Here is a 24,952-nt window from a genome sequence, read left to right as displayed (position 1 = left end):
AGAGGAAGGCCTTACAGTAGTGAAAAACACATTTATGAGTTTTTCACTACCAGGACATGTAAAACATAAATGTACCTTTCCATCTTTTTTAATACACTACATGGGCTCTAAGGGCCTACCCTAGGGGTGATCATATGTTTTAAAAGGAAAGGTTTAGGCCTGGCAAAATGTTTATATTGCCAGGCCGAAATTGCAGTTAAAACTGCACAACAGGCTGCAATGCAAGCCGCAGACATTTTTTAAAGGGCTACTTAAGTGGGTGGCACAATAAGTGCTACAAGCCACCTCCACTAGTAGCATTTAATTTACAGACCCTGAGCACATGTAGTACCACTTTATTAGGGACTTATAAGTAAATTAAATGTGCCATTTGGGTGTAAGCCAATTTTTCCATGTTTAGAGGAGAGAGCACAAGCACGTTAGCACTGGTTAGCAGTGGTAAACAGCACAGAGTTCTAAAAGTCACCAAAACAGGATAGTAAAACCGGAGGGGTGCGGGCAAAGAGCATGAGGTCCAAGACTGGTAATATTCACTCTGCTCTGATTATTACTCCCCCGTGTGTTGGTGTGGTGATTTAAGACCCAAGCAGTAGCAAGGCAGCTGATTTTAATTATTCCCCTTTTTGAAGCTCCATAGGGTCCAGAAGTGCAGATGTTTTGGTAGTGTGCAGAGTGTGAGTTTTGTTGTGACATTGGTTGGCTATTAGAAATAAGTAAAGATTTTTTCCAAGAGAAAAAAGACTTTGGCATGTCAATATAATGAAGATATTGGGACTTTTGAGGGGGAACTCCTGCTCTGCACCCAAGGCAATGATGATCTAGTTTTCCCTGTCGAAGAACCTTCCATCCCCCTTGCTGTACAACTAGCCTCTAACAATGGCTGCTGTAATCCTAGTTAAACCCTCTGTAAAGAGGGAAATTACCCACCATAACAAAGAACATTTGAGATGCCTTGCAAACTCCCTTCAATTAACTCATTGGAGCAGCATTGTAAATGCTAAATTGCCCCCTGTCTTCAGTTCTCAATTGCAACCTAGTCTTACTGAGGGCACCACAGTGTCTCCTCAAACATGAATATATGTCAAAAAGTTCCAAACAGTACTTGGTGCAATAGATTATTCACATCTAAGAAAGACCCAACAGCCCCAGAATTCCCTGGTCGAAACACCCAGAATACACACTACCATCTGCAGCATATAACCCTGCACAAAATGCACACATATGGAAGCCAGTCGCAGCTCCTCCACTATAGCTGAGGAGCATCACCCCACTGCTTTTAAGCAAAGTAAAGAAAATATAAATTGATAATAACTTTGAGTTATTATAATTCTATGTTTCCTTTTGCAGTACTCTACTCTCGGAGCAGGGGAGGAGTGGTGAGGAGTTGTTTGCCCACTCCTAAGTGCGTAATGACTGTTTGGTCTGCCCTCTCGGGCCACCCAAAACTGTCATGCGCACTTTCCCTGTTTTCCATGCAGGCTGCAATACAGCCCGTGTGGAGAACATGCCCAGGCCCCCATTCCCTGGTTGAGCATCAAACCAGGATGCTCAAAACCTGATTGGTCAGGGGAGCCTGGCTGTTCTTCTTGGTTTCCTGTCCCACGAGGAGTGCAGGAGCAGAGATGCGGGACCCGGCGGCAAGGTAAGTGTATATATATATATCTATATTTTTTCATTGCGCAACCCTGTGCCAGCCTCCACCCGCGAGTCATGCTGGCTGCCACTGATGGAAGCCAGTAGACACAAGTATTCATGAGTATGGCAGTAGTATTACTGGAGTACTCTTTTACATACTCTTGGATACCTTTCAGAATCATCACCAAAACTCCAGCTTCAGGCGACTAAAAGTTCAAATAGGGCACAGTTTCTTCTTTTTGTACTCATTGCATATTAATATCACCTATTACTATTTTATTTCTACTTTAGATACTCTTGGGGCTTATACGCACAGTGCTTTGAATGGAAATATAGAAGTGCAGGTACTCACTCTTTCAAATTGAAGAAGAGCAGGTACTCAGTACCGGACAGTACCTGCCCAGTTAAATCAATGTATACGCGAAGGCATGTAAGAGTACATAAAACAGTTCTATAGTGTATTAAACGTCGTAGCTAATAGGCCATGTTATGCATGTTGAGCAACCTTATTTGTTTTATTGAGCACAAGACTACTCTTTAATGACTTTTTCATTCTACTCTTCAGGCCAAGAGCAGAATAACTAACCTGGCTAACTCTTTAAGGAACTGTCCAACTTTTTTATCAGTCTGTGTTAAATCGGAATGCGCTAGGTAGCTAAGAAGTTCAAGGAAAGAGAGTTCTAAATCTTTGCTACAGCTCATTCTCTTTCACTCCCCCAACCTTGTATCTTGTGCACTTATTTGTATCTAATCTGATTTCTGGTGCTTGAATTTTTTTTAAGTGTTTTCTTTTTATGAGGAGTAAAAACGCAGAATAGGTGGAGATACATATAAGAATGTCAAAGGGATGTAATTAAGACAACAACTGAATATGTGTTGCTCTCATTGCATATGTCTAGACCAACGTGAATCAATGTCACCTAGATTTACAGGCAAAGCATGAATACATGAATGCACAGAAACTCTTATTGGGGGGTTTATAATAGTTTTCTGAAACACTCGTAAGCTGTTCTGACACTCTAATTATATTTTCTTCCTCAGTTCGGTCAGAAGAGTTGGATACTTTAAAACCCTAATAGGAATCCCCCTAACAGGCTAACTGATGACTGATTCTCAACTACTACTGATTCATTCACTCAAGTTTATGTTACCGATCATACAGACAGCTACAGAAAAACAATGTACTACTGAGTTAACACAAAGTATTAATAAAATTGCATTGTTTTTACCCCATTCATTTGATGCATCTTTATAGGTTTCTCCAGACAATGGCCTAAGACTTTCCTGGAGACTTAAAAATCCATCTGATGCCTTACCCACCCTTCTGAGCCTGCACCAAGGGTTATTTCTGGAGATCTTATGTTATTACATTATAACAGTCTAATTCTGTATCTTTTAAAACCTATATGGGTCGTTACGGATGCGGCGTAGTAGTTCAACGTGTCGTGCTCGGTGGCTAATCGCAGCTTAAGGTGGGCTTTATCCGTCACCCCAAGAGTGCAAGCAGATGTCATGGTGGCTATTTCAGCCTATAAATCCACCCTCAAAAGCAGAAAAGAGGCTCTGCACAAAAGGGACTGGGAGCTGTTAGAGTCAGCTGTGATGGGGGCAATAGCAGTACCTTCTGGAGTACAGTGAAGAGCAACAGGACAAGTAATGTCAATGCCTGCTCCGCCTCCACTGTAACATTCTGGGGGCGAACTGGGCCTCACATTTAACCACTATTTATTATTTAGAAGAGTGTGCAGAGCTAGAAAACTCCCAACAAACGAAGTTGATAAGTTCCTGGCTATTTAATATATCTTTGCATGAGATAGGGTTGGCCATACGCCAGTGCAATGGTGGGAAAGCACCTGGGCCTGACGGGATCACGATGGATCTCCTAAAATGTAATGCAGAGCTTTGGGGGCCGATGATCACCAACATCTTTACCAGCTCACTTAACACCCGCATCCCACGATCCTGGTCTTCATCGACCATCATGCCTATCTTCAAAAAAGTGGATACAGGCCCATCTCACTTGTAGATAGCACTGTTGAAATCATAGGGAGAGTGATTTATAACAGCCTTGCTGAGTGGGCTGAAGAGTGCAACATTCTTTCTCCCTATAAGTATGGGTTCCGTTGTGGCCTAGGAGCAGCGCCTAAATCTGAGTTTAATTATAAATAAATACACCATGGTAAAGCGCTGCCATTTGTATTTAGGGTTTATGGGCCTGTTCATGGCATTTGATTCTGTTAACAAGTCCAAGCTGTGGTTAATATTGCTGGAACTTGGTATTGAGGTCTCCTTGGTCAATTTCTTGTATTGCCTATATGCTGACCTGAAAGACAAAGTGTGCATCAGCCCTAAAGGAGATTTTTCACCTGAGCTCTGTTTAATGTATTGTGTGGTCCAAGGGTGCATACTGGCCCCTTACGTTTTGTTATAAATATAAATGGACTCTGACCCTATTTGACTTCCAGCTCGTTGATACCCCCAGAATTGCCGGCGTTCAGATACCTGCGTTGTAATACGCAGACAACGTGGTCCTACTGGCTCATACCCCCAATGCTTTGCACATGCTAGTGGATCGCTTCATTCTCTTTATGGATAACCTTAATCTGTCTAATAACTATGGCAAGTCACAAATCATGGCTTGTGGGCCCTGTAAAAAAAACTTTAAATAGACTTATCACCAAAGGCCAGTCATTGGTCGGTGTCAGAGAATTTAGTTACTTGGGAATTACTTTCAACTCCCTAGGTACTTGAAACACCCAGGTGACCTCTTGCCACCTCAAGCTTAGTAGATCAGGGGGAGCTGTTTTTAATGTTTCCATTCCCATGCTCAAAGGTAAACTTTCACCCTTGTTAAAAATATATAATGCATCCCGGGGTAGTGTAGGGGGCAGGGGTTTGGGTTTATAAAAATATTTCCTTACTCCAGTCTGAGAAAAAACGCATTTGCCAGAGGTATTTATTCCTCCATCGAACAGCTTCGAGTTCTATTGCTCATGTATAAACAACCATGCATGCATTGAGGATAGGGTTCCTTTGGCACACCTGTTGCTGTTGGTTGGAGGTTGAACTAATCCTTATATCAAGCTCTGAAGAGCCAGCATCTTGGACTGTCTTGGCTTGGACAATCGATGCTCAGTACCGTGGCTGAGTTACATATCAAGTTCACTAAAGGCCCTGAGGTTAGCCTCTCTCTTTTCCTCTCCTACTAATATATAAAAAAAAAAGCATTGGCATAGCCAATAGGTCTCGCCTTTGGGACCTTATAAGTGTTTAGCCATGCAACAGTTGCATAACTAAATCACATTTCCAACTTTATTCGACAATACTGTCATAAAAGCTTGTAATAAATATGATAAAAAATGAGACAATATATACAATTATTTACATAATAATAAAACTTGTAAAAGGATATTAAATGAGAGAATTTGTCGAATGATACTAAAAGAGGACTGGATGCAGGCCCTCAGGCCTATATTGTGATATGAAATACAATACATACTATAAAAATGCCTCCGCATCCCCAAAATTCTTGGCTGGAACAGCTATCTCTTAGGATATAGGTAGATGTTGTTTTAGTGCCTTGGCTCGAATGGACCATGCCCAACCTAAAAACTTGGCCAAAGCTATAGCAATATGAGGGGACGCGTCTGATCGAAGAATTCGAAGTGCTTCCTCGTGTTTCTAAAACCCAGTGATCTACATATAGGGATAACCCATGCCCTTCGAGGTCCAGTATAGATAGGGCAGAAAAACAGGAGATGGCTTAGAGATTCCTTGTTGTCTGGGCACCATGGGCATTCTTCTTTTGAGGATCCGGCCCAGCTACTTGTAAAAGACCTTAGTTGGAGGGTACCAGCCCTCAACTGGAAATATAATTTCCTATCGTGGGGTTTCGTGATCACATCCCAGTATTTTTCTAATGCCGGTCTTTGCTTAAATTCTAAAAATTGGCCTGTTAGATACCTTGTGGATCTGCTCATACAAGCCTCTGACAATACTCAATCCCAATACATGTTCTTCAATGTTTTTTTTTAAGGGAAAACTGCATTTTGGGGATCATTCCACAATTCGCACAAACCCATCCTCACAAGGAGCAGTCTAATCTCTTTTAGCCAAGGAATTTTATGGAAGGTTTCGGCTACCATTACATCCTTGAGACCGTTGGTGTATTGTTCTAGCTCTTCTGTGCACCAGAGTCTTCACCAATATAATAGTGGTCGTAGCTTTGCAAAATCATTTACGGCCTTCCTACCCAAATCCAACTGAAGGGGGTGCATTGGGGTACTCACTAGGACTCCAACCATTTTACGTAGGAATGAATTCTCTACCACAGTCAGTTGGTTCAGATTTGTGAATCCCCATAGCTCTGCTCCATAAAGAACAGAACTCAAAACCTTTAGCCCATAGATTCTAGCACCGGAGCAACGGGTTTCGTGCAAGAGGTTTTAAACTTCCCTAGAAGTACCCCACCTGTTGTTTGAATTTAAGAGTAGTCAAACTGAGTTGATACTTCCAGCCCATGTCCTTCTGTAAAGATACGGCCAGATATGTGAAGGCATTAACTTGCTCGATCATAACATTATTCATCCTAATTTTGCCCCTGAATGATCCATGTTCATTAAATGACATAAATTTAGTCTTCCCCGTATTTATTTCCAGGCCACGGATTCTACAGAACTCTTCAAACCTCTCAAGAGTTTTCTGTAGGCCACTGGGTGTCTTTGAAATCAATAGGGTATCATCCGCGAACATGAGGACAGGAATATGAGCTCCTGATAGTACTGGGGCATCGGAGGGGACCTGGGCCAGGAAATCGGCCACCCTGTTGACGAAGAGCGAGAACAGGGTGGGTACCAGCACACAACCCTGCCTCACTCCCCTGGCAACGGGAAAGATCTCCGTGACCTCGCCCCTTGCTCCACACAGCACCCAAGCATGGTTGTCCTCATGTAAGCGGATGATTAAAGTCAACAACTCCGGAGGCATGCCCAAATCACCTAGTACCTGCCACAACTTACAGCGTGGTACCGTATCGAACGCTGCCTTCAGGTCTACGAACAGTGCATATAATGCTCCCCTGCCCAATAAAACAGTTTTCCAATAAATTGTTACAAAACGGAATACCTGATCTATTGTGCTTGTGAGGGAGCGGAACCCTGCCTGCAAAGGGGTAAGTATATGATGTTCATCTATCCACAACTGGACTTTCTGCAGAATCAGCCACCCTACGACCTTTTGAATGGAATCTATAAGGCTGATCGGCCTATAATTACCTGCCACCAATTTATCGCCCTTTTTGTAGACAGGTATTATTTCCGCTCCCTTCCATGAGGGCGATTATTTGTATGTAACTACACCACAACGATTTATTGTTCAGAAACACATCAGCGGGTACGCAATCAAACCCCGTGGCTCTACCAGGTGTCACTGTATCTAGTGCCCTAGTCACATTGCCTAAAGTAAATACCCACTTATTGAAGGGTTTAACATTGAAAGGTCTGCTATCTAGTTCGTCTGGTGGTAATGCGTACTGGGGTTTAAAGTACTCCACCCACTGTTCCTGGGCAACGTTATTCTGAGGGGGCTCAGGGCATCCACCATTTGCCCATTTAAGTTTATCCCAGAATGCTTTCGGGTTTTTACCCTTACACGCTTCCAGTAAATCATCCCAACTGTCCTGTTCTCACTGTTTTTTGCCGGGTCCAACCGCTTACCTATAGTTGTTCCTTGCCAAACGTACTCTGTCCCCGTCTCTATTTCTTAGTGCAATACCCAACTCTGCCCTGGCCTGGCGGCAATCTTCATTGTACCCCATGTGGGGTGTTCTTATGTTCGGTTTCCTTGGCCTACCATACTTGAGAAAATAAGACTTCAGGCGATCAAAGAGGGCAATGTGCTCCTCCATCACCATCATCTTCCACTCCTGGCTGTCATCTTTAATACCCAGTGTACCCATGGTTATGCTTAATTCCTGTTCCATTTCAGCCACTATCTCTGGGTAGACAACTATGTGATTCCACTTAAGTTGGCACATGTCATTACTAACCACGACATCGTGGTTTGCCCTGGTATCCCTGATAGGGATTGCCTTACAAAGCACCCCTGCCAAAGTCATTATAAGTGGATTATGGTCACTTTCGACTCGGTTAGCTACAACCATATCGATGAGGTACTGCCACAGATATAGACTAACCAGCCAATACGACTTGACGATGACCCATTATCAAAGGTTACGACCCCGAACCTATCAGAAGGGGTACGGCCATTGTCCGCCCTCAACTGGAGGCCCATACACAAACCTTTTAAATGGATGGCCGCCTCTGTCCATCTTTTTATCGGCAGAATTTCGAGGTTGGGTATTCCCCATTTGCGGTCCTCCTCTTCCGTTAGGCTCCCATCTTCGGGTCCCATTGGCTCAAACGTAGTATTAAAATCTCCCCCGATTAATGGCCAAACTTCACTAGGCAATGATTCTAACAAAAGTTCCAGTGCTGTCACCACCTCAGAGCGGTGCCCACCAGGAAAAACACGTGCATAAATATTATATATATCTACTCGTGTCCCTGACCCCATCTTCATTCTTACAGCTAGGATATCACTACTTGCTGTAGGTAGCTGGGATACGGTGCAGGCCAACGCCTGCCTCACCCAAAATACCAAGCCACCCGCTGGCCGTCCCCTATCTTTCTTCACTGCGGGGATATAGAAATTAAGGTAGCCCTGGCGAAACACCTGGTCCACTGCCCACGTCTCCTGGAACAAACATATGTCATGACCCTCAATAAAATCAGCCCACTCTTCCTGTGAGGTCTTGGAACTTAAACCAGCAATATGTGGAAATATGGATTTTTCTGGTCAGTTATGTCCCCTATCTTGGACCCCAACGGTTCTATGTGCGTGTCACAAGTACATGTATGTTCCCTCCAGTTCCAGTTATGAAGACGCAAATACATGTGCGTCCACCGTTAACATGTCCTCTGTCAGATCCGCCATGAACAGGCCGGATATTCCATTCCTAAATATGAAAGGCCACCGGCTTTGTATGGCTCACTTATGCCATTTTACAGTCCAGGCAAGTAGGCCCTGATTCTGTCATCAAAACTCCTTTTGCCTTCTGCCTCTGAAAGCTCCAGTCTGAGCCTGCATCTGTGACCATGAACTTTGTCTCATTCTCTGCGCGGCTCACGAAGCCTGACATCAGCCTATTCTCTGCCAAGTACTGTATTTCACCTTCGAATTATCTGTTTCCCCCTCAGCCGATGCATTCCTGCCTAGTAGTTTAAGTAAACATTCTTCCAGTTACCGAGCAAAAGGCCCGGCTTCTCTGTCCTCATGCAAGTAATTCATAGCCCTGTTACCATGGAATATTCCTACCCCCTCGCACTCAGTGTAGACACTTAGACGCTTGTACACGCACGCACAGTCAGTATAGAATAGATTCTGTCCGAGAGTCCTTCTTTCTCGGATAACATAGTTCTTTAAACATAGGATGTTAGATATGATTTGGGATTAGGTTGACTTGACCCCCCAGACTTTTTGTCTCCACATGTAGAGCTAAATGTCAAGTCCCCTTCACCCCCTAGTTACACGTCAATTACACGTCATGCTGCTGCGCGCGCATCTAGGCCAAGTATTATCCTTTAGATCCACCTATGTATGACATCATAACCAATTATGTTCCTTTTTACTCTTTATTACACCCATTTCTGGTTACGCAGACAAATCGTCATTTTCCTTATCAATTGTTACGCCTACTGCATTCGCTTCATTGTAATGTATGTACTATAAAAGTTACTTCTTGTCAATAAAGTATGTACTTCACTTCCTGAACCCCCGTGGTGATGGAACTTGGAGCATCCGATTATAATCGATCACTGGAATAAAGCCCATTCCGAACCTCTAATATCACGGATTCTGCCTCTCATTTTACTGAGCTATTTTATAATGTTTCTGTATCAAATTCAGTCCAGGTAAAGGAAAATTATTTACCACATGATGGCGCCCGAACAGGGACACTTTCTCATCTCACGCGCCGGCGGTGAGTTGCAGGCCCGGTCTCCTGCCACAGCTGGACGGACAATAACGCGTACCAGCAGGATTTCCTGTATCTCCCTCCGGTCAAGCGGGGGCGACTGAGACTGCGATCAACACCCAGACGAGGCGGTGAGAAGTGCGAAGTATCCCGACCAGAGCCTAGCTGAGAGAGCAAGATCCGAGGTATACAGAGACCCACCAGTTCGAAGTCAAGCCCAGTTTCCGACGAGACGAGTCGAGTCCAGTCCGGTTCAAGTTCAAGTTACCGAGGCCTTCCGTTTCCGAAGCTACCCGGTGAGTACCATTACTGGGGAGGCATTTCTGACGTGCACATAGGTTGTGCCGGTCAAGACGGGTTTGGGTACACAAATCCGGTCTGCACTGTTTTAGCAGTGTATCTGTACTGTTTAGCAGTATATCAAGTATTCCGAAGTATCTAGTTATTGTCAAAAAATTAAGCTTGGTGATTAGTTATGCAGACGATCATCATTGTTGTTTCAGTTAAAGGTTTAATGTTTAATGTTTAATGCGTTAAAACGTCCTGCATATTGTGGTATGAATGGTTGTTCATTATTGTGCTTTCGTACTAAGTGTGTTCAAGATTAAGTGTCAGATCAGTTGTCAATATGCCGCTCTTTTCGAAATTAAGACAGATCACTACTAGAAAAGGGGTACTCGAAGAAGCCGTCCCTATTCCTCCTAGGGATACTCCAGGGCACTTCATGTATCACAAACATGGCTTAGACGCTATATTATTTCTTGATTTATGGGTAGACTACACCAAGGGATTACCAGAAAGTCAGAGGTGGCCCGCAGCGGGGACCTGGGATGCAGAGTGCATCATGAAAGTCGAGGAAGAGTTATGGAAAAGGAAAGTCAGACAGTCACAGAAGGACGCCGTTGAGTTATGACGTAAAGAATCTCATAGACGTACAGAAAAAGCACGTAGACAGGAAGAGAAGAGTAAAGAGAGTTCAAACAAAGTTCGAGAAAATGTATTAATTGAGGAAGGTATCCGAGTGAAATCAGAACAAGTAGACAGACAGAGAAATGCCCCTATGAATGGTATGTATCCCCTTCTGGCCGAAGGATTACCTAAGGCTACTCCAGAGATACCGAAAGACTTGCCACCCCCATTATTCCCAATCAAGGTACATCCTAAGGGGCATCCTAGAACCGCAGAAGATGTTTTTCTTTCTTCATATTTAGATGACGCAGCTCCCGAGTATGCTAATTCCGCTCCACATAGACCGCATACCAGGGAGGTCTCACGCCAAGATCCAGCACCCGTATCCCTACAGCAACAAATCGAGTCACAAGTTCCGGCAAGCACATCTGTTTCTGCATCTGTTCCTACAGGTACTTCTATAGCTGTGTCCACACCTATAGTTGCTGTGTCACGTTCGACGAATCCTTTCACACCCGACACCCCAGATAGGGCCACGGGAGGTGCTACCAATATTTTTTCTACGCCACCTAGAATAAATAAACTTACTTTTCAAGAGTCAGCGCATTCACGTACACCCAAATTCGTAAGTGCCCGTGCGCTTAAAGAACTTCTTGTAGATTGTAGATATGACCCGGTGCCCGGTATAGAGGACGAAATGATCCTGGCACCATTGCGTATCAGACGAGCCGCAGTGTATTTAGCGAAGTTACCAGGAATGCCTGCGCATCTAGATAATATATATCATTTTGTCCAAACAGGGCGAGATCCAGAATGTATTTACAGAGCTATGGAATACCAGAAAGTAGAGATACAGGGGGAACTGTTACGTTTCCTCATAAACTGTGTGATCAGAAATCAAGACCGACCGGGGGTAGATCCGGATGCAATGCAAATTCTTACAAGGTGGAGCCAGAATATATCAGAAGGGAGACACGATAAGCAAAATTGTATAATAGCCATGTGCCGAAAGATCCGTAAAGAAATAGAACGCCTACACGAAGAGAGATTAGAGGCAGACGAGTTCGAACAAAGCGAGGAAGAAGGGTCAGGACTGCCCGCAGGACAGTCGGACACCATAGCCTATGTAGGTAGAGGAAGATCTTGTAATAGGAATCAGACTAGATGTCATACTGACTCAATACGTCCGATATGTCCAGATAATAACAGGAATTTCCAAATACCTATAATCAATATAAGGTCTAACGAGCATTCGTTCCAAACCGCCGACAAGCTACTCCGAGAACGAAGGGGTTATCATTTCCTCGATTCTATGGATGAACAAGATTTAGCCAGGGCAGCTGTCCATTGGGTGGACAGTCCCGGAAAATATAGTGATGATACAGTAGTACGCACATTTTTGAATCTCACCCCAGATGAACAGAGGTTAGCTGGGATCTATATGATTCAACAACTCATTATACTATATCGGAGTCAGCATTCGGACCCTGGTCCCTTACCTGACATATTGACTGAATTGCTTATGAATAAATGGAGAGGTCCAGGTACTAAATTAATTAAAGAAATTCTAGAATCAAGAAAGCAGTATATTCTTTTTGTATGCTCAGAGCATGTTTCATTGCCCGTCAAGGAAAGAACCACGTATCACATGGATAGACAGAATCCCTTACGAGAAGTACACCCAATAAAAGGCGAGGACAACGAGTTTAGGCGCGTATTTGTATATACGCCCATATCAAAAATAGAATTGTTGCAAATGAAGAAAGTGGTACCCAGTCATGACAAAGATCCAGCGGGTTTTCACCGAGAAATTAAAGACATGTTACTCATGGGAGAGTATACCTATCCCGACATTATGACAATATTAAAGGTATTGATGCCTGCTGGTATTTATGAGAAACTCAAGGAAAAAGAGTGGGAGGTAGGAGACCAAAAGATAGAATGGTCAGTGTTAGAAGCGGAAGAAAAGGCCCGAACTGCAGGAGCAGGACTTGGGGATAAAACTAAAGCATTACCAGGTTTATTAGTACAGGTACTGCCACGTTTGTTAACTACGAAAAAGGAAGATTGGGGTACAATTTCAGCCTGTAAGCAGAAGCAAGATGAAGACACTAGTGATTACTATGCCCGATTTGAAAAATGTTTTGGTATAAATAGTGGCATAAAAGCAAGTAGCGAATCATACCCGCATCTGTTTGTAACAAAATTAGTGGAAAATGCCCTGCCCCCAGTAAAGAATAGAGTATTAAAATTCGAGAGTACCTGGCAAGGTAACACTCCATCACAAATGTTACAAATGTTACAGTACCATCACAATAGAATCAGAGAAGAACAAGAACATGAACACAGACGCATGAAAGACACGAAAATGAAAATGCTAGTTTCCCAGACTGTTCCAGCTGAAGGACATAAAAAGGGTATGACACATTCCGATTCAGCAGGACCTGTAAAAGGGACATGCAATTATTGTAAAAAGCCAGGTCATTACGTACACGATTGTCCAGTTTTAAAACATAATATCGCCATAGGTAAAACACAAGAAAGATCACGGCCACTTAGACAAGAGCAGAATGAACAAGGAGCTATGCAGCATGCCCAGGCCATGCCAGCCGCACAACAGCCAATACAGTTTGTGCCAGCTGCACCACCGTTGCCTGCTGCTGCCACACAGACAACAACACGACAAATGTATCAGACCGCACAGTATGAATATCCTGAGTATCAGCGTTACGCATGAACTAGCCTAGAGAGGGAAGTTGACTTACCCCTTATCGAGATTCCTGTAGATCAAGAAGGACCTTATGTACATAGTGAATTATTAGGTCAAGATAGAAAATTTTTACTCGATACAGGGGCAAGTCGAACAACTATAAAACGTAGTGAAGTTCCAGGGGCACCCCTCTCAGGCTCTCAGAATATTTCCCTTGGTTTTTCAGGAAAACCTATTGTTAATGAAGTGTCACAACCTCTGCCACTTACGATAGGACCTCTGACCCGAACTACAGATTTATTGCTTACTAAATCATGTCCAGAAAATCTGTTAGGAATTAAAACCCTGAAAGCTCTAGGAGCCATAATATGTTGTTCTCCGGAAGGTGTAAGGTTGTTTTTACGTGATTTTAAAGGTCACTATGTGTCTAGAGACATGGATCCCCGACTGCAGATTTTACCTACACGTCTATGGGCACAAGGCCCTACTGATGTTGGTTGCATGAATATTACACCATATCGAGTCACATTAAAGGCAGGAGTGGTGCTACCACGAATGCGACAATACAAGTTACCACCAGATGCTGTAGTGGCTTTACTACAAATCATTGACGAGCTCATTGCCCAAGGAGTAGTTGTAGAAACAGACTCCAATGTATGTAATTCACCGATAATTCCTATTCTTAAACGAACAGATCCTACGGCCCCGCCAGTATATCGATTGGTTATTGATCTGCGCGAGTTAAACAAATGCATTGTGCCACAATTTCCTGTAGTCCCAGATATCTCGTCATTACTGACAGCTATTGATTCCGAAGCAACATTCTTTACTGTAATTGATCTCAAGAATGCCTTTTTCAGCGTCCCAATAGATCCGGAAAGCCAATATTTGTTCGGATTTAGTTTAAATGGGCGTAGCTTTAAATTCTCACGCGCACCTCAAGGATTTACAGAAAGCCCCAGCATCTATAGCCAAGCACTGAAACGAGAACTAGACAGTATCCACATGCCAGTCAACACTGCCCTGCTTCAATATGTCGATGATCTGCTGATCACCGCAAGAAGCGAACAGGAATGTGAAAAAGCATCATTGACAGTTTTACAATTTCTAGCCGAAAAGGGGCACAAGGTGTCCCCTTCTAAGCTGCAATTCTGTGTCCAGCGAGTTGTGTATCTTGGACACTCGCTGTCCAAGGAGGGAAGGCAGCTTACACCGGACCGCATTCAGTTAATAGCTAACATGTCAATACCCAGGACACAAAAGGAGGTACGAGCTTTCATAGGCCTCACGTCATATTGTAGGCAGTGGATCCCTCAGTATGCATTTCTAGCAAAACCACTCATTCAGTTAACCACACAGGAGGCAGCCACATCGACTGTTCTCCCTTGGACTCAGGAACATACACAAGCTTTTGAAAGCCTAAAGAAAGCTTTATGTCAAGCACCTGTTTTAGCAACGCCATGTTACAGAAAACAGTTTACACTCTTTGTTACAGAACGCGAAGGTACTGCCTTGTCAGTACTTACACAGGAACAAGCAGGAGCACACAAACCATGTGCTTATTTTTCTAGTACATTAGATCCCGTAGCCCAGGCTTTGCCTGCATGCCTGAAATCAGTAGCAGCGACAGCTTTAGCAATCAGACAAAGCGATGCTATAGTGTTAGGACATCCATTGACAGTTCAAGTACCACACGCAGTAGAGGTTCTTGTAAATAGAACACAAACACAACACTTGACTATAGCGCGACTTACAGGATACGAACTTACATTGTTTCAGCCACATATAGAAATCAGACGCTGTAACACATTGAATCCTGCCACACTTTTGCCAGTAACCGGAACAGACCCACTAGCCCATGACTGTATTGAAGTTATTACAATCACGACGAAACCCAGACAAGACTTGACAGATGTTCCATTGCCAGATCCAGACCTAACATTGTATGTAGATGGTTCATGTATGAGAACAAGTACAGGAGAGTTAGTGGCTGCTTACGCAGTCACCACAGATACTGAAGTCATTGAAACTAATCGTATAAATACTTTGTCAGCTCAAGCCGCAGAGCTTATCGCTCTGACACAAGCCTGTATTCAAGCCACAAATAAAAAAGTCAACATATACACTGATTCACGTTATGCATTCGGAGTTGTACACGACTTCGGCGTGCTGTGGCGAGAGAGAGGTTATTTAACTTCCCACGGTGCCCACATTCAGCACGGGCCCCTCATTCATGCCTTATTAGATGCAATACATCTACCCACTGCAATATCAATTATGAAATGTAAGGCTCATACGAAGGTTACTGATATCATTTCCCAAGGCAATGATCTAGCCGACAGAACAGCTAAACAGACGGCTCAAACTCAACCCCCCGACATGACAAAGACAATAGTCCCGACACCGACACATTGTATGACAGTTAAAGATCCTACTCTTGACGTGATTGACATACAGACACATGCTACACCAGACGAAATAAAGAAATGGACTGAATTAGGAGGGATTCAAACGGACCAAGGATGGATGATGAGGGAAAAGTCTGTATGGTTCCTTCCTGATTCAATGGTCCAAGTTATAATTAACACTATACATAGTCCAGCACATCTAGGAGAAAAAGCTATGCTAGACAGCATTCAACACATTTGGTTTAATAAACATTTACGAGCAGCAGCCAAACAAAAGGTCCGTACCTGTATGATCTGTTGTCAGTTTAACCCAGGAAAAAGCGTTCCCGTAGAACAGGGTGGATTTCATCCTCCTAATCACCCTTTTGAAGTCCTACAGATGGACTATATCCAGATGGAACGATGTCGAGGATTCAAATATGTTCTCGTAGTTGTCTGCGCTCTGTCCCGTTGGACGGAGGCATACCCGGTTTCAGATTACACTGCCCCGACTACTGCCAAACAGTTGGTTCGAGAATTTTTCCCACGATACGGTTTACCACGTGTTGTTCACTCAGATAACGGCCAGCCGTTCTCATCCGAATTAATGAAACACGTTTCACTTCTGTTAGGTTATCAGTGGAAATTCCACTGTGTCCGACACCCCGAGGCAGCAGGTCTCGTAGAAAGACATAACCAGATACTGAAAATCAGAATGTCCAAAATATGCAGAGAAAAAGGTGTCGACTGGGTAGTAGCGTTACCCGTTGCACTCTTTTACATGAGAATGGTAGCACACTCTCGAACAGGGCTATCCCCGTATGAGGTGATCTTCGGTAGACCACCAAATATGTGGGGGACGCCTGTACCACGAAAAATAACTGATGTTGACTGTAATATGCTGACAGATTACTTGGCTTCCTTGATGTCTGCACTACAATCTTGTCGTTCACAGGTAGCTGCAGCCTTTCCTGACAACACTGAGGTGAAACCCCATGACGTAGTTCCGGGGGATCTCGTCTGTGTGAGGAATTTCGACCGAAAGACTCAGCTGGAGCCCAGGTGGAGATCACCCAAGTTGGTCCTGCTGACCACAAGGACAGCCGTGAAGATCGAGGGCCGCAAGGGCTGGATTCATTCAAGTCATATCAAGAAATTTCATGGACTATCTTCGGATATAGACATTGTGCCCTGCACTCCCTCACAGACTGACACAAAACTTCCTTTTGTTGAACCAAATGACTCTGAAAACTATAAACTAAAGCTTAGGCCCAACAAGTCGAGCAATTTGATTGTTTAAGTCCTCTCCAAGGTGAAGCGGTTGAATTGTCTCTGACATGTATCCCTTGGACCTGAGTAGAGAAAATACCCGGAAAATGTTGAAACGACAGGCGTATTGTAAATCACTGCGTAGCCACTGCATAGTGACATTATTAATTTTGTTTTTATTGAGTCTTTTAATAATTATTACAAGTATGTTGTTGCACATATATTACCCTATTTCTAGACATGTTTATAATGTTGCTGCTGAACATTCTTTTAGTGACTTACCTCCGCATGAATTGTCTTATAGACTTGCGCTGCGCAATAACACTTTCATTAGTATGTTACATCATTCCCATCAGACTAGTAATGCCACCAATTGTTGGGTGTGTGGCCGACTCCCTCCCTATCAGAATTATGAAGGAGTCCTGCCTTTCTTTCCACATCCATTTACACGTAATGGCTCCTGTGGAGCATGGTTCAGTTTAATCAATTCCATAGACTCAGACACAGCAGTTTACCAAGATCATTGGGTATGGGGAAACCTGAACCTAGTTTTACTCAAGGTCTGCTACCCTGACAAGGAGGGTCGCCCCAAAAGAACAGGAACTGATCTAGAAAATGAAGTATATGGATTAGGTAATTTTACACCTAATCTCATGATTCTAAATGTCGTATCCGAAGTTGAACTAGTCTTACCCACCATGTCAGTATTCCCAGCGAAGGGTGAATTATGTGTAAGAAAGGTTGGTTCCATACATATGGGCCATAGTAAATGCACTACTATAGTAGAATTCAGTGATCAAGGCAAATCTTCATTTAGAGCTTCTCGCCATTCCTACTTTGTATGTGGTCAGACTGCATATATGCGTCTACCTCTAGATTGGGATGGTACCTGCTACATTGCATTCCTTTTGCCACCTGTTTTCCTAGCTCCTCCTGATTATTACAGAAATATTCATTTAGTACACAACAGAGAGCGGAGAGATCTCCCCATTGTCGATTACACTGAGACAGCATGGGACAAGTATGTAGATTTTAATAAAGGCATCTTTCCCTATATAGGTACCGTTACTAATAGTAAGCTGATACGTAGATTAACTAGAACCCTTGAAGCAGTAGTGAATGAGACTATTTCCGCCTTAGGCAATTTAACAGAAGAGCAGTCTGCTATGCGGATTGTTGTGCTTCAAAATCGTCTTGTCCTTGACGTCATCCTGGCTGATAGGGGCGGAGCTTGTAGGGTCATCGGATCAAGCTGCTGCGTATTCATACCAGAAAATTCGCCATCTGTATATAAAGCCATCACTCGCCTTCATAAGATTGTAAGCCAGATACACCAGAATCCAGGCACCTGGACTTGGTCCAGTTGGTTTTGGAATGTGATATCAGCCTGGGGATGGAGAGTTTTATCCTTCCTAGGTATAGGCCTTCTCCTACTATTCAGTTGCTGTCTATGTCTACAATGTGGACCAGCGATCTGTGGTCTGTGTGCCACATCGTGTATTCCACCACCAAGATTTCATTCGTCACGGAAGAAGAAAGAAGAACAAATGATGCTATATGAACAGATCAATGGATTGATGAAGATTGATATCTCTTGAAGGGCAAGTAGGGGACAAGGAGGGAATGTGGAAATATGGATTTTTCTGGTCAGTTATGTCCCCTATCTTGGACCCCAACGGTTCTATGTGCGTGTCACAAGTACATGTATGTTCCCTCCAGTTCCAGTTATGAAGACGCAAATACATGTGCGTCCACCGTTAACATGTCCTCTGTCAGATCCGCCATGAACAGGCCGGATATTCCATTCCTAAATATGAAAGGCCACCGGCTTTGTATGGCTCACTTATGCCATTTTACAGTCCAGGCAAGTAGGCCCTGATTCTGTCATCAAAACTCCTTTTGCCTTCTGCCTCTGAAAGCTCCAGTCTGAGCCTGCATCTGTGACCATGAACTTTGTCTCATTCTCTGCGCGGCTCACGAAGCCTGACATCAGCCTATTCTCTGCCAAGTACTGTATTTCACCTTCGAATTATCTGTTTCCCCCTCAGCCGATGCATTCCTGCCTAGTAGTTTAAGTAAACATTCTTCCAGTTACCGAGCAAAAGGCCCGGCTTCTCTGTCCTCATGCAAGTAATTCATAGCCCTGTTACCATGGAATATTCCTACCCCCTCGCACTCAGTGTAGACACTTAGACGCTTGTACACGCACGCACAGTCAGTATAGAATAGATTCTGTCCGAGAGTCCTTCTTTCTCGGATAACATAGTTCTTTAAACATAGGATGTTAGATATGATTTGGGATTAGGTTGACTTGACCCCCCAGACTTTTTGTCTCCACATGTAGAGCTAAATGTCAAGTCCCCTTCACCCCCTAGTTACACGTCAATTACACGTCATGCTGCTGCGCGCGCATCTAGGCCAAGTATTATCTTATAGATCCACCTATGTATGACATCATAACCAATTATGTTCCTTTTTACTCTTTATTACACCCATTTCTGGTTACGCAGACAAATCGTCATTTTCCTTATCAATTGTTACGCCTACTGCATTCGCTTCATTGTAATGTATGTACTATAAAAGTTACTTCTTGTCAATAAAGTATGTACTTCACTTCCTGAACCCCCGTGGTGATGGAACTTGGAGCATCCGATTATAATCGATCACTGGAATAAAGCCCATTCCGAACCTCTAATATCACGGATTCTGCCTCTCATTTTACTGAGCTATTTTATAATGTTTCTGTATCAAATTCAGTCCAGGTAAAGGAAAATTATTTACCACAAATATTCCAGGACAGCAAGGACAGATTATTCGTAGTGGGAAGTGGAGGATTTTCTGCAATAACCTCACGGTCCATAATATAGGACTGGGCTATACTCTTGTTTATCCCTGGTTCAATTAGGGAATCCGGCTCATCCACCTTGATGTTGGGCGGTGGGTTAACATTCCCAGCCTCAGGATCTAACAGAGCATTGGATACCAGTGTTCCCCCTAAGATTTGGTCACAAGAACCAATTGAGAGATCTTTTTGGGAACCCCTATCTGTCCCTGTGCCCTCCATTGTAAATATACTTCGGCCGTCCGTATTTCCAGCCTGTACCTGGAGCAGGTGGCGTCAGTCACATTCCTCTAGCCCTGATAGAGCATTGTACATATTCCTAGTTTCTAGGCCCCATAAGTTTCCTGTGCCCCCCCTACTCCTGGACGATCATGTGCTAAGGATATATTCCCCTCTGGATAAAAATAATCAAGGGGAACTACATTTATATGGAACCTGGGCCTTTCCTGCACCCACCCACATATGTGTGCTACAGCTCTAGTATCCTTGAAGTTGATTATTATGCAGTCACCCCTCACCGTTTTTTCCCTACCCACTCAATCCTTCGGGCAAATAAGATCTCGGCCAATGCTGTAGGGGGGAGCGGGCGATTAGCATTCAACCACTGGATGCACTTTCTTTTCAAGGCAGGATAATCCTCCCATTGATCCGGTCGTAGGACTGGTACCCCCACTAGTATTACCACGTATGGTGCACATGCCAGGGGGAGGTTGATACGTGATGACATTTTCCGCTGTCGGTCTCTGGGGGATGTGGTGTTTGTCTCGGGAAGGTTCCTAATTGCGGTAGTAATGCCATGTCCCTTCCCCCTTAAACGTTGTTGGGATACTGAGACACTTCTGGTTGACACAGGGCCACTATCCTGCCCCTGTTGATCTGAATGAGATGCCTGGGAATGGCCATTACCAAACAATCCTTCTTCTCCAGAGAATGCTGGAGTCATCCTAGTTGCGGGTTCTATCGTTCCTCTCCCCTGCTTTTCTATCCCATTCTCTAACCCCTTTGCTCCTAAAATAGCGGGCCCTCTTCCCTGGACCCTCGCTACTTCGGCCTCTAGGATGCTCAACCTAATATCTATTTTATCCAACCTGTCATATATGGGGGCACAGGATTTAATAAACAAATTTTCCATTTTGGCCCACATGTCCTCATCGCAGCTAGGCGATGTCTCTTCCCCAAAACCTAGTGTTGGGGCGGTCGGTCTCGCTTCTGGGGGGGCAACTTCAGGAATTATTTTCGTTGGGGGACCATTATCGTCCGCGAAAGTGAAAGTAATCGCGGTAACGCGCGGCGTGCGCGCCCGCGCACATGCACTGTAGCTCTAGGCTGGCCTGGTAGCACTTTTTGGAGCCCTCTCAATAAGTCTCGCCAAACCAGCGCATGCGCTGGGTCAGGCGAGACCTAAAAAAGAAGATACATTGTGGGTTAAGCAATTACATTTGCAGTCCTGTGGAGACACCAGACTCGCAGTTGAGACCAAGAAATTCAGTGTTATTTAACTATAGGTCACTTGCCTCTCCCGAGCCAGTCTTTTATCTCTTGCTTGAACTAACGCAATGGGAGAGATCTCTGATCTTCCGATTTAGATCCAGTGATGTATGTATGTCGTCTTTTGTCTTTTGCTGGATCATATGCCACCATTGGGAATTCTGCTCCATCCTGTCCCTGTGATGGCATCTTGGAACAGTCCTTGTTGCATTCTATGTTTTTTTGTACCTATTGTCATTATGCACGAAAGCACTTTCTTAGACCATTGTTAAAAGCCCTTGGCCATCGAAGGTGAAAAGAAGCTTTATATCACCTGCAATTGCTGAATACCTCGAATATCTGTTTAAGCATGTTATTTTCTTTTCATAACAAATTTTATTGGTTTTTAAGAATATATCAGGCCTAACCTGCCCACATACATTCATAGGAGATTGTAATATAAAATCCCATGAACAACTGTAACACGAGAACTTGCACAGTCAACACCCGCCCCTCACCATGTGCCATTATACAAATACAGCATTGGACCCCGTCTCAGTCCCCCGTGCTGCGGGTCCATAGTGGTGTAATTCAGCATTCAGTTGAGATTCCCTAGTATGAAGTGGGGCCAATACTATACCCCTGTATTCTGCCCATCGCTGCCATATCTTCTTGTGTTTTTGTGGGCATCCCCTAGCCTGGAACACTGCCACCTCAGCCCCATACAGTGGTCCATCCCTCTCTTCCATGACCACGCCAATGGTTTCCATAGTCTAGCTATGTCTCTTTGCGCCCTTTATAGTGACTCACTCCTATTCCATCTGTGCTATGAAGAAGGGGCAATTTAGTGTCCAGTGGAATGTCCCAGGCAACAACTTCTCCAAGGCAGGACGTCACCTCTCGCCAGGAGCGCATTAATGCCACAAAGCTCCACACCATATGAATGAAGGTGCCCTCCCTCTCCTCACAATGAAGGCAATTTGGGGGAGAGGTTATTTTTTAAAAGCTACTATTAGAGCTAGGAGAGCCATCAAGGGTTGATATTACTCGCTGGGCCGGGAGGGAGTTTTTCTTTATTGTCGATAAATTAGCTCTGTGTGGTTTTAATCTCCTATTATTGAGTAAATTAGAATCTAAGAGATCTCATTTTTTATGATCTGCACTTATTTTTTTCTTGTTGAAAACATTTTTATTAATGTTAACATCATATCACAGCCAGTTACAATCAAGTGCAACACGTTTCTCAAAAGACCAATTGTTACACTTCTTCCTATTGCCACATGGAACGTTACATTAAACAAAATAAAAAAATAAAACATTTTAAAAATGAGCTCTACTATATTTCTCAGCCCGCTAAACAATGAAGTACTGTGAGGCGTCCCCCAATGCCCGACCATTGCATTTTCAATCGCGATGATCTGCACTTCTGCTGTTTTATGATTTTCACTCATTGCTCATGCTCCAATTGTGGAATTTTATAAATGAGTGTGGCATTTTGTTTCTCTTTGCCCTTTATGGCCGGACCTGCCAAATAAAGATCTTTTGAATTTGACTGGTTCTCAAATTCTTCTGATTACTTCACTAGAGCTTATGTTACCGATCGTACAGACCCTTACAGAAAAAGAACTTACTACTGAGTTAACACAAAGTGGTCATTTCATTGCATTGTGTTTACCCCATTCACTTGATGCTCCAGAAATCTCAGGACTCATACTATTGGTACTTGTAAAAAAGATTTGTACTGTTTTTAGTTGTAAAACTCGTATAAAGCCTAAAGGGACCGCGACACTGATCGTGTAAGTGCGACCCAATGCGTCTAATCATAGCATTCCCACAAACCTATGGTGGAACATTTAGTGTAATTATGATGACTCTACGTTAATGCTCCTCATATATGCAATGCTTGTTACAAGAGCACTGTGTAATTAATAACAAAATGGACATTAACCGTAAATATGCTCCCTGGTACAGTCAATCATCGCAGATTTAATAATTACCTGGTATACGTCTGGGAAGAAGAAGCCTTTCGGTGTTGTCACCTCAGGATGGCCAGGTTCGCCCTCAATGCCAATATCACCCTGTGAAAAGATAGATGATGATTTGCTTACAGACTTTTGCCTCATTTGTAATAGCCAAGCATCCTTTGGATGATGAAATATATTGCTTTATTCCAGAAAGACATTAGTGCCAACACTCCACTGGATTCAGCAAAGGCGTGCCAATTCACAGACCCCAGATCCATCAACATTATGGATCCCACGTCTAGGAATTCAGAATCTTTCCCTCTGCTCCATCTATCCAGCGGTTGAAGTGCGTAAAAAAAGTATGGGAACTGTGATCCTGAGAATACATGGAGGCGAGGCCAGTGAGTCTGAGGGCAGAGTAAATGAGGCACACACCTTAATTGAAATACAAATGCTGGTTAAGCAAATCTTCAAAGTGCAGGAGCATCAATTCTTTCCTTTTCACCTGAAGCAACTCAAGGTTGCCATTAACAGTGTAGGAACAGTTATTCTTTACCAAAAAGTATGTAAACTGTTTAAAAAGCTTGGAAACTTCGTTCCCAATAGATCCCGCCCACTTCCATCTCTGCATCCATCCAATGTACACGATTCTGATCCAGCCCCCAGTTGCCATCTTGTGGCCACGTACAGTGCTACCTTGCTCCCTAGGTACATTTGTGCTTTATAAATACCAATGCACAAATACTTACATACATACAAGAATGCACATATCTCAAAATCTTTGCACTTCCTAAAGATCAGGTCATTTTTAGATGATGATACCCTGCTGGAGTTATTTCTCTGACATATATCACAACTGTGTCAACATATTGCTCTTACCTCATCTCCCTTTTCGCCGATATATCCAACGCCTCTGCTGCCCTGCAAGAGAGAGAGGGAACACTTACACACTGCTTACACAATCAGTTCAAAAGTTGTCTACTTAGGAGTATATAGTAGCTTAGGACTTGGTTTACAAAGGTTTCCTCTGGAGTTAATTGGGGGTTTGCTTTAGCGTCTCAGATCTGCACAATTCCTGAGGTTTTTCTCTTACTCCAGTATTTTTCTTGCGAAATGTGGATGTGTAAAACTCAGCCGAAGGTTTCCCTGCAAAGCCTGTAAATACTATTTAGGTGGAAGCTGCTGTTCCCTCTACGTTGACACCAGTGCTGAATTTGAGCCGGTGGTTTCCGGTGGGGGCCACTGGCACTTCTTTTTGGGGACCGGGAGTTATTTTTCCCCATCTAATATTTACCGAGAGCAAGGGATGGAAAAATACAGAGATTGGAAGATGGAAAAAGAGAAAGATGGAAATAACATCACAAAGGGAGGAAGCAGGAAACTACAAGAGTGAGATAAAGGGACAGGGAGTGTCTAATAGTGGATTAAAGAATCATGAGGTGGATTTAATACTACACAGCCTTGATATTTTGTGTGCAAATGTTTAATTGCATCGGCTGCAGGCTTCTGAGCAGAGGTTTGGCACCCTGCACTCATTCTATCAAAAATTAGGCACTGGTTTATTGGTATTTATGCAACATCTCTGAACTATATCAAATGCATTTGATGAGAGCAGAATTTGACAGAATTTGGGAGTGGATTGAGAAAATGTAGGCTTTTAACACATTATATTTATGTTCAAAACAAACAGATAACAGCATAGAGAGACTATTAGGTAGTGCCTAATTCTCCCTGCTG

General features: G+C 43.5%; 1 protein-coding gene across 1 annotated transcript in view; it reads right to left on the bottom strand.

The window, feature by feature from the left end:
- The window catches only part of COL4A2 (collagen type IV alpha 2 chain), a 633,759-nt gene that overhangs the window by 227,599 nt on the left and 381,208 nt on the right, over positions 1–24,952 (bottom strand). Inside the window, exons 12-13 of the mRNA XM_085622168.1 lie at positions 24,095–24,136; positions 23,249–23,329 (exon numbers count right to left, since the gene is read on the bottom strand). Of these exons, the coding sequence (XP_085478294.1) occupies positions 23,249–23,329; positions 24,095–24,136 (123 nt within the window). The remainder of the gene's footprint in view (positions 1–23,248; positions 23,330–24,094; positions 24,137–24,952) is intronic.

This window comes from Triturus cristatus, chromosome 8, assembly GCF_964204655.1.
Source record: "Triturus cristatus chromosome 8, aTriCri1.1, whole genome shotgun sequence".
NCBI lineage: Eukaryota > Metazoa > Chordata > Amphibia > Caudata > Salamandridae > Triturus > Triturus cristatus.
This window is presented reverse-complemented; position numbering and strand designations above follow the sequence as displayed.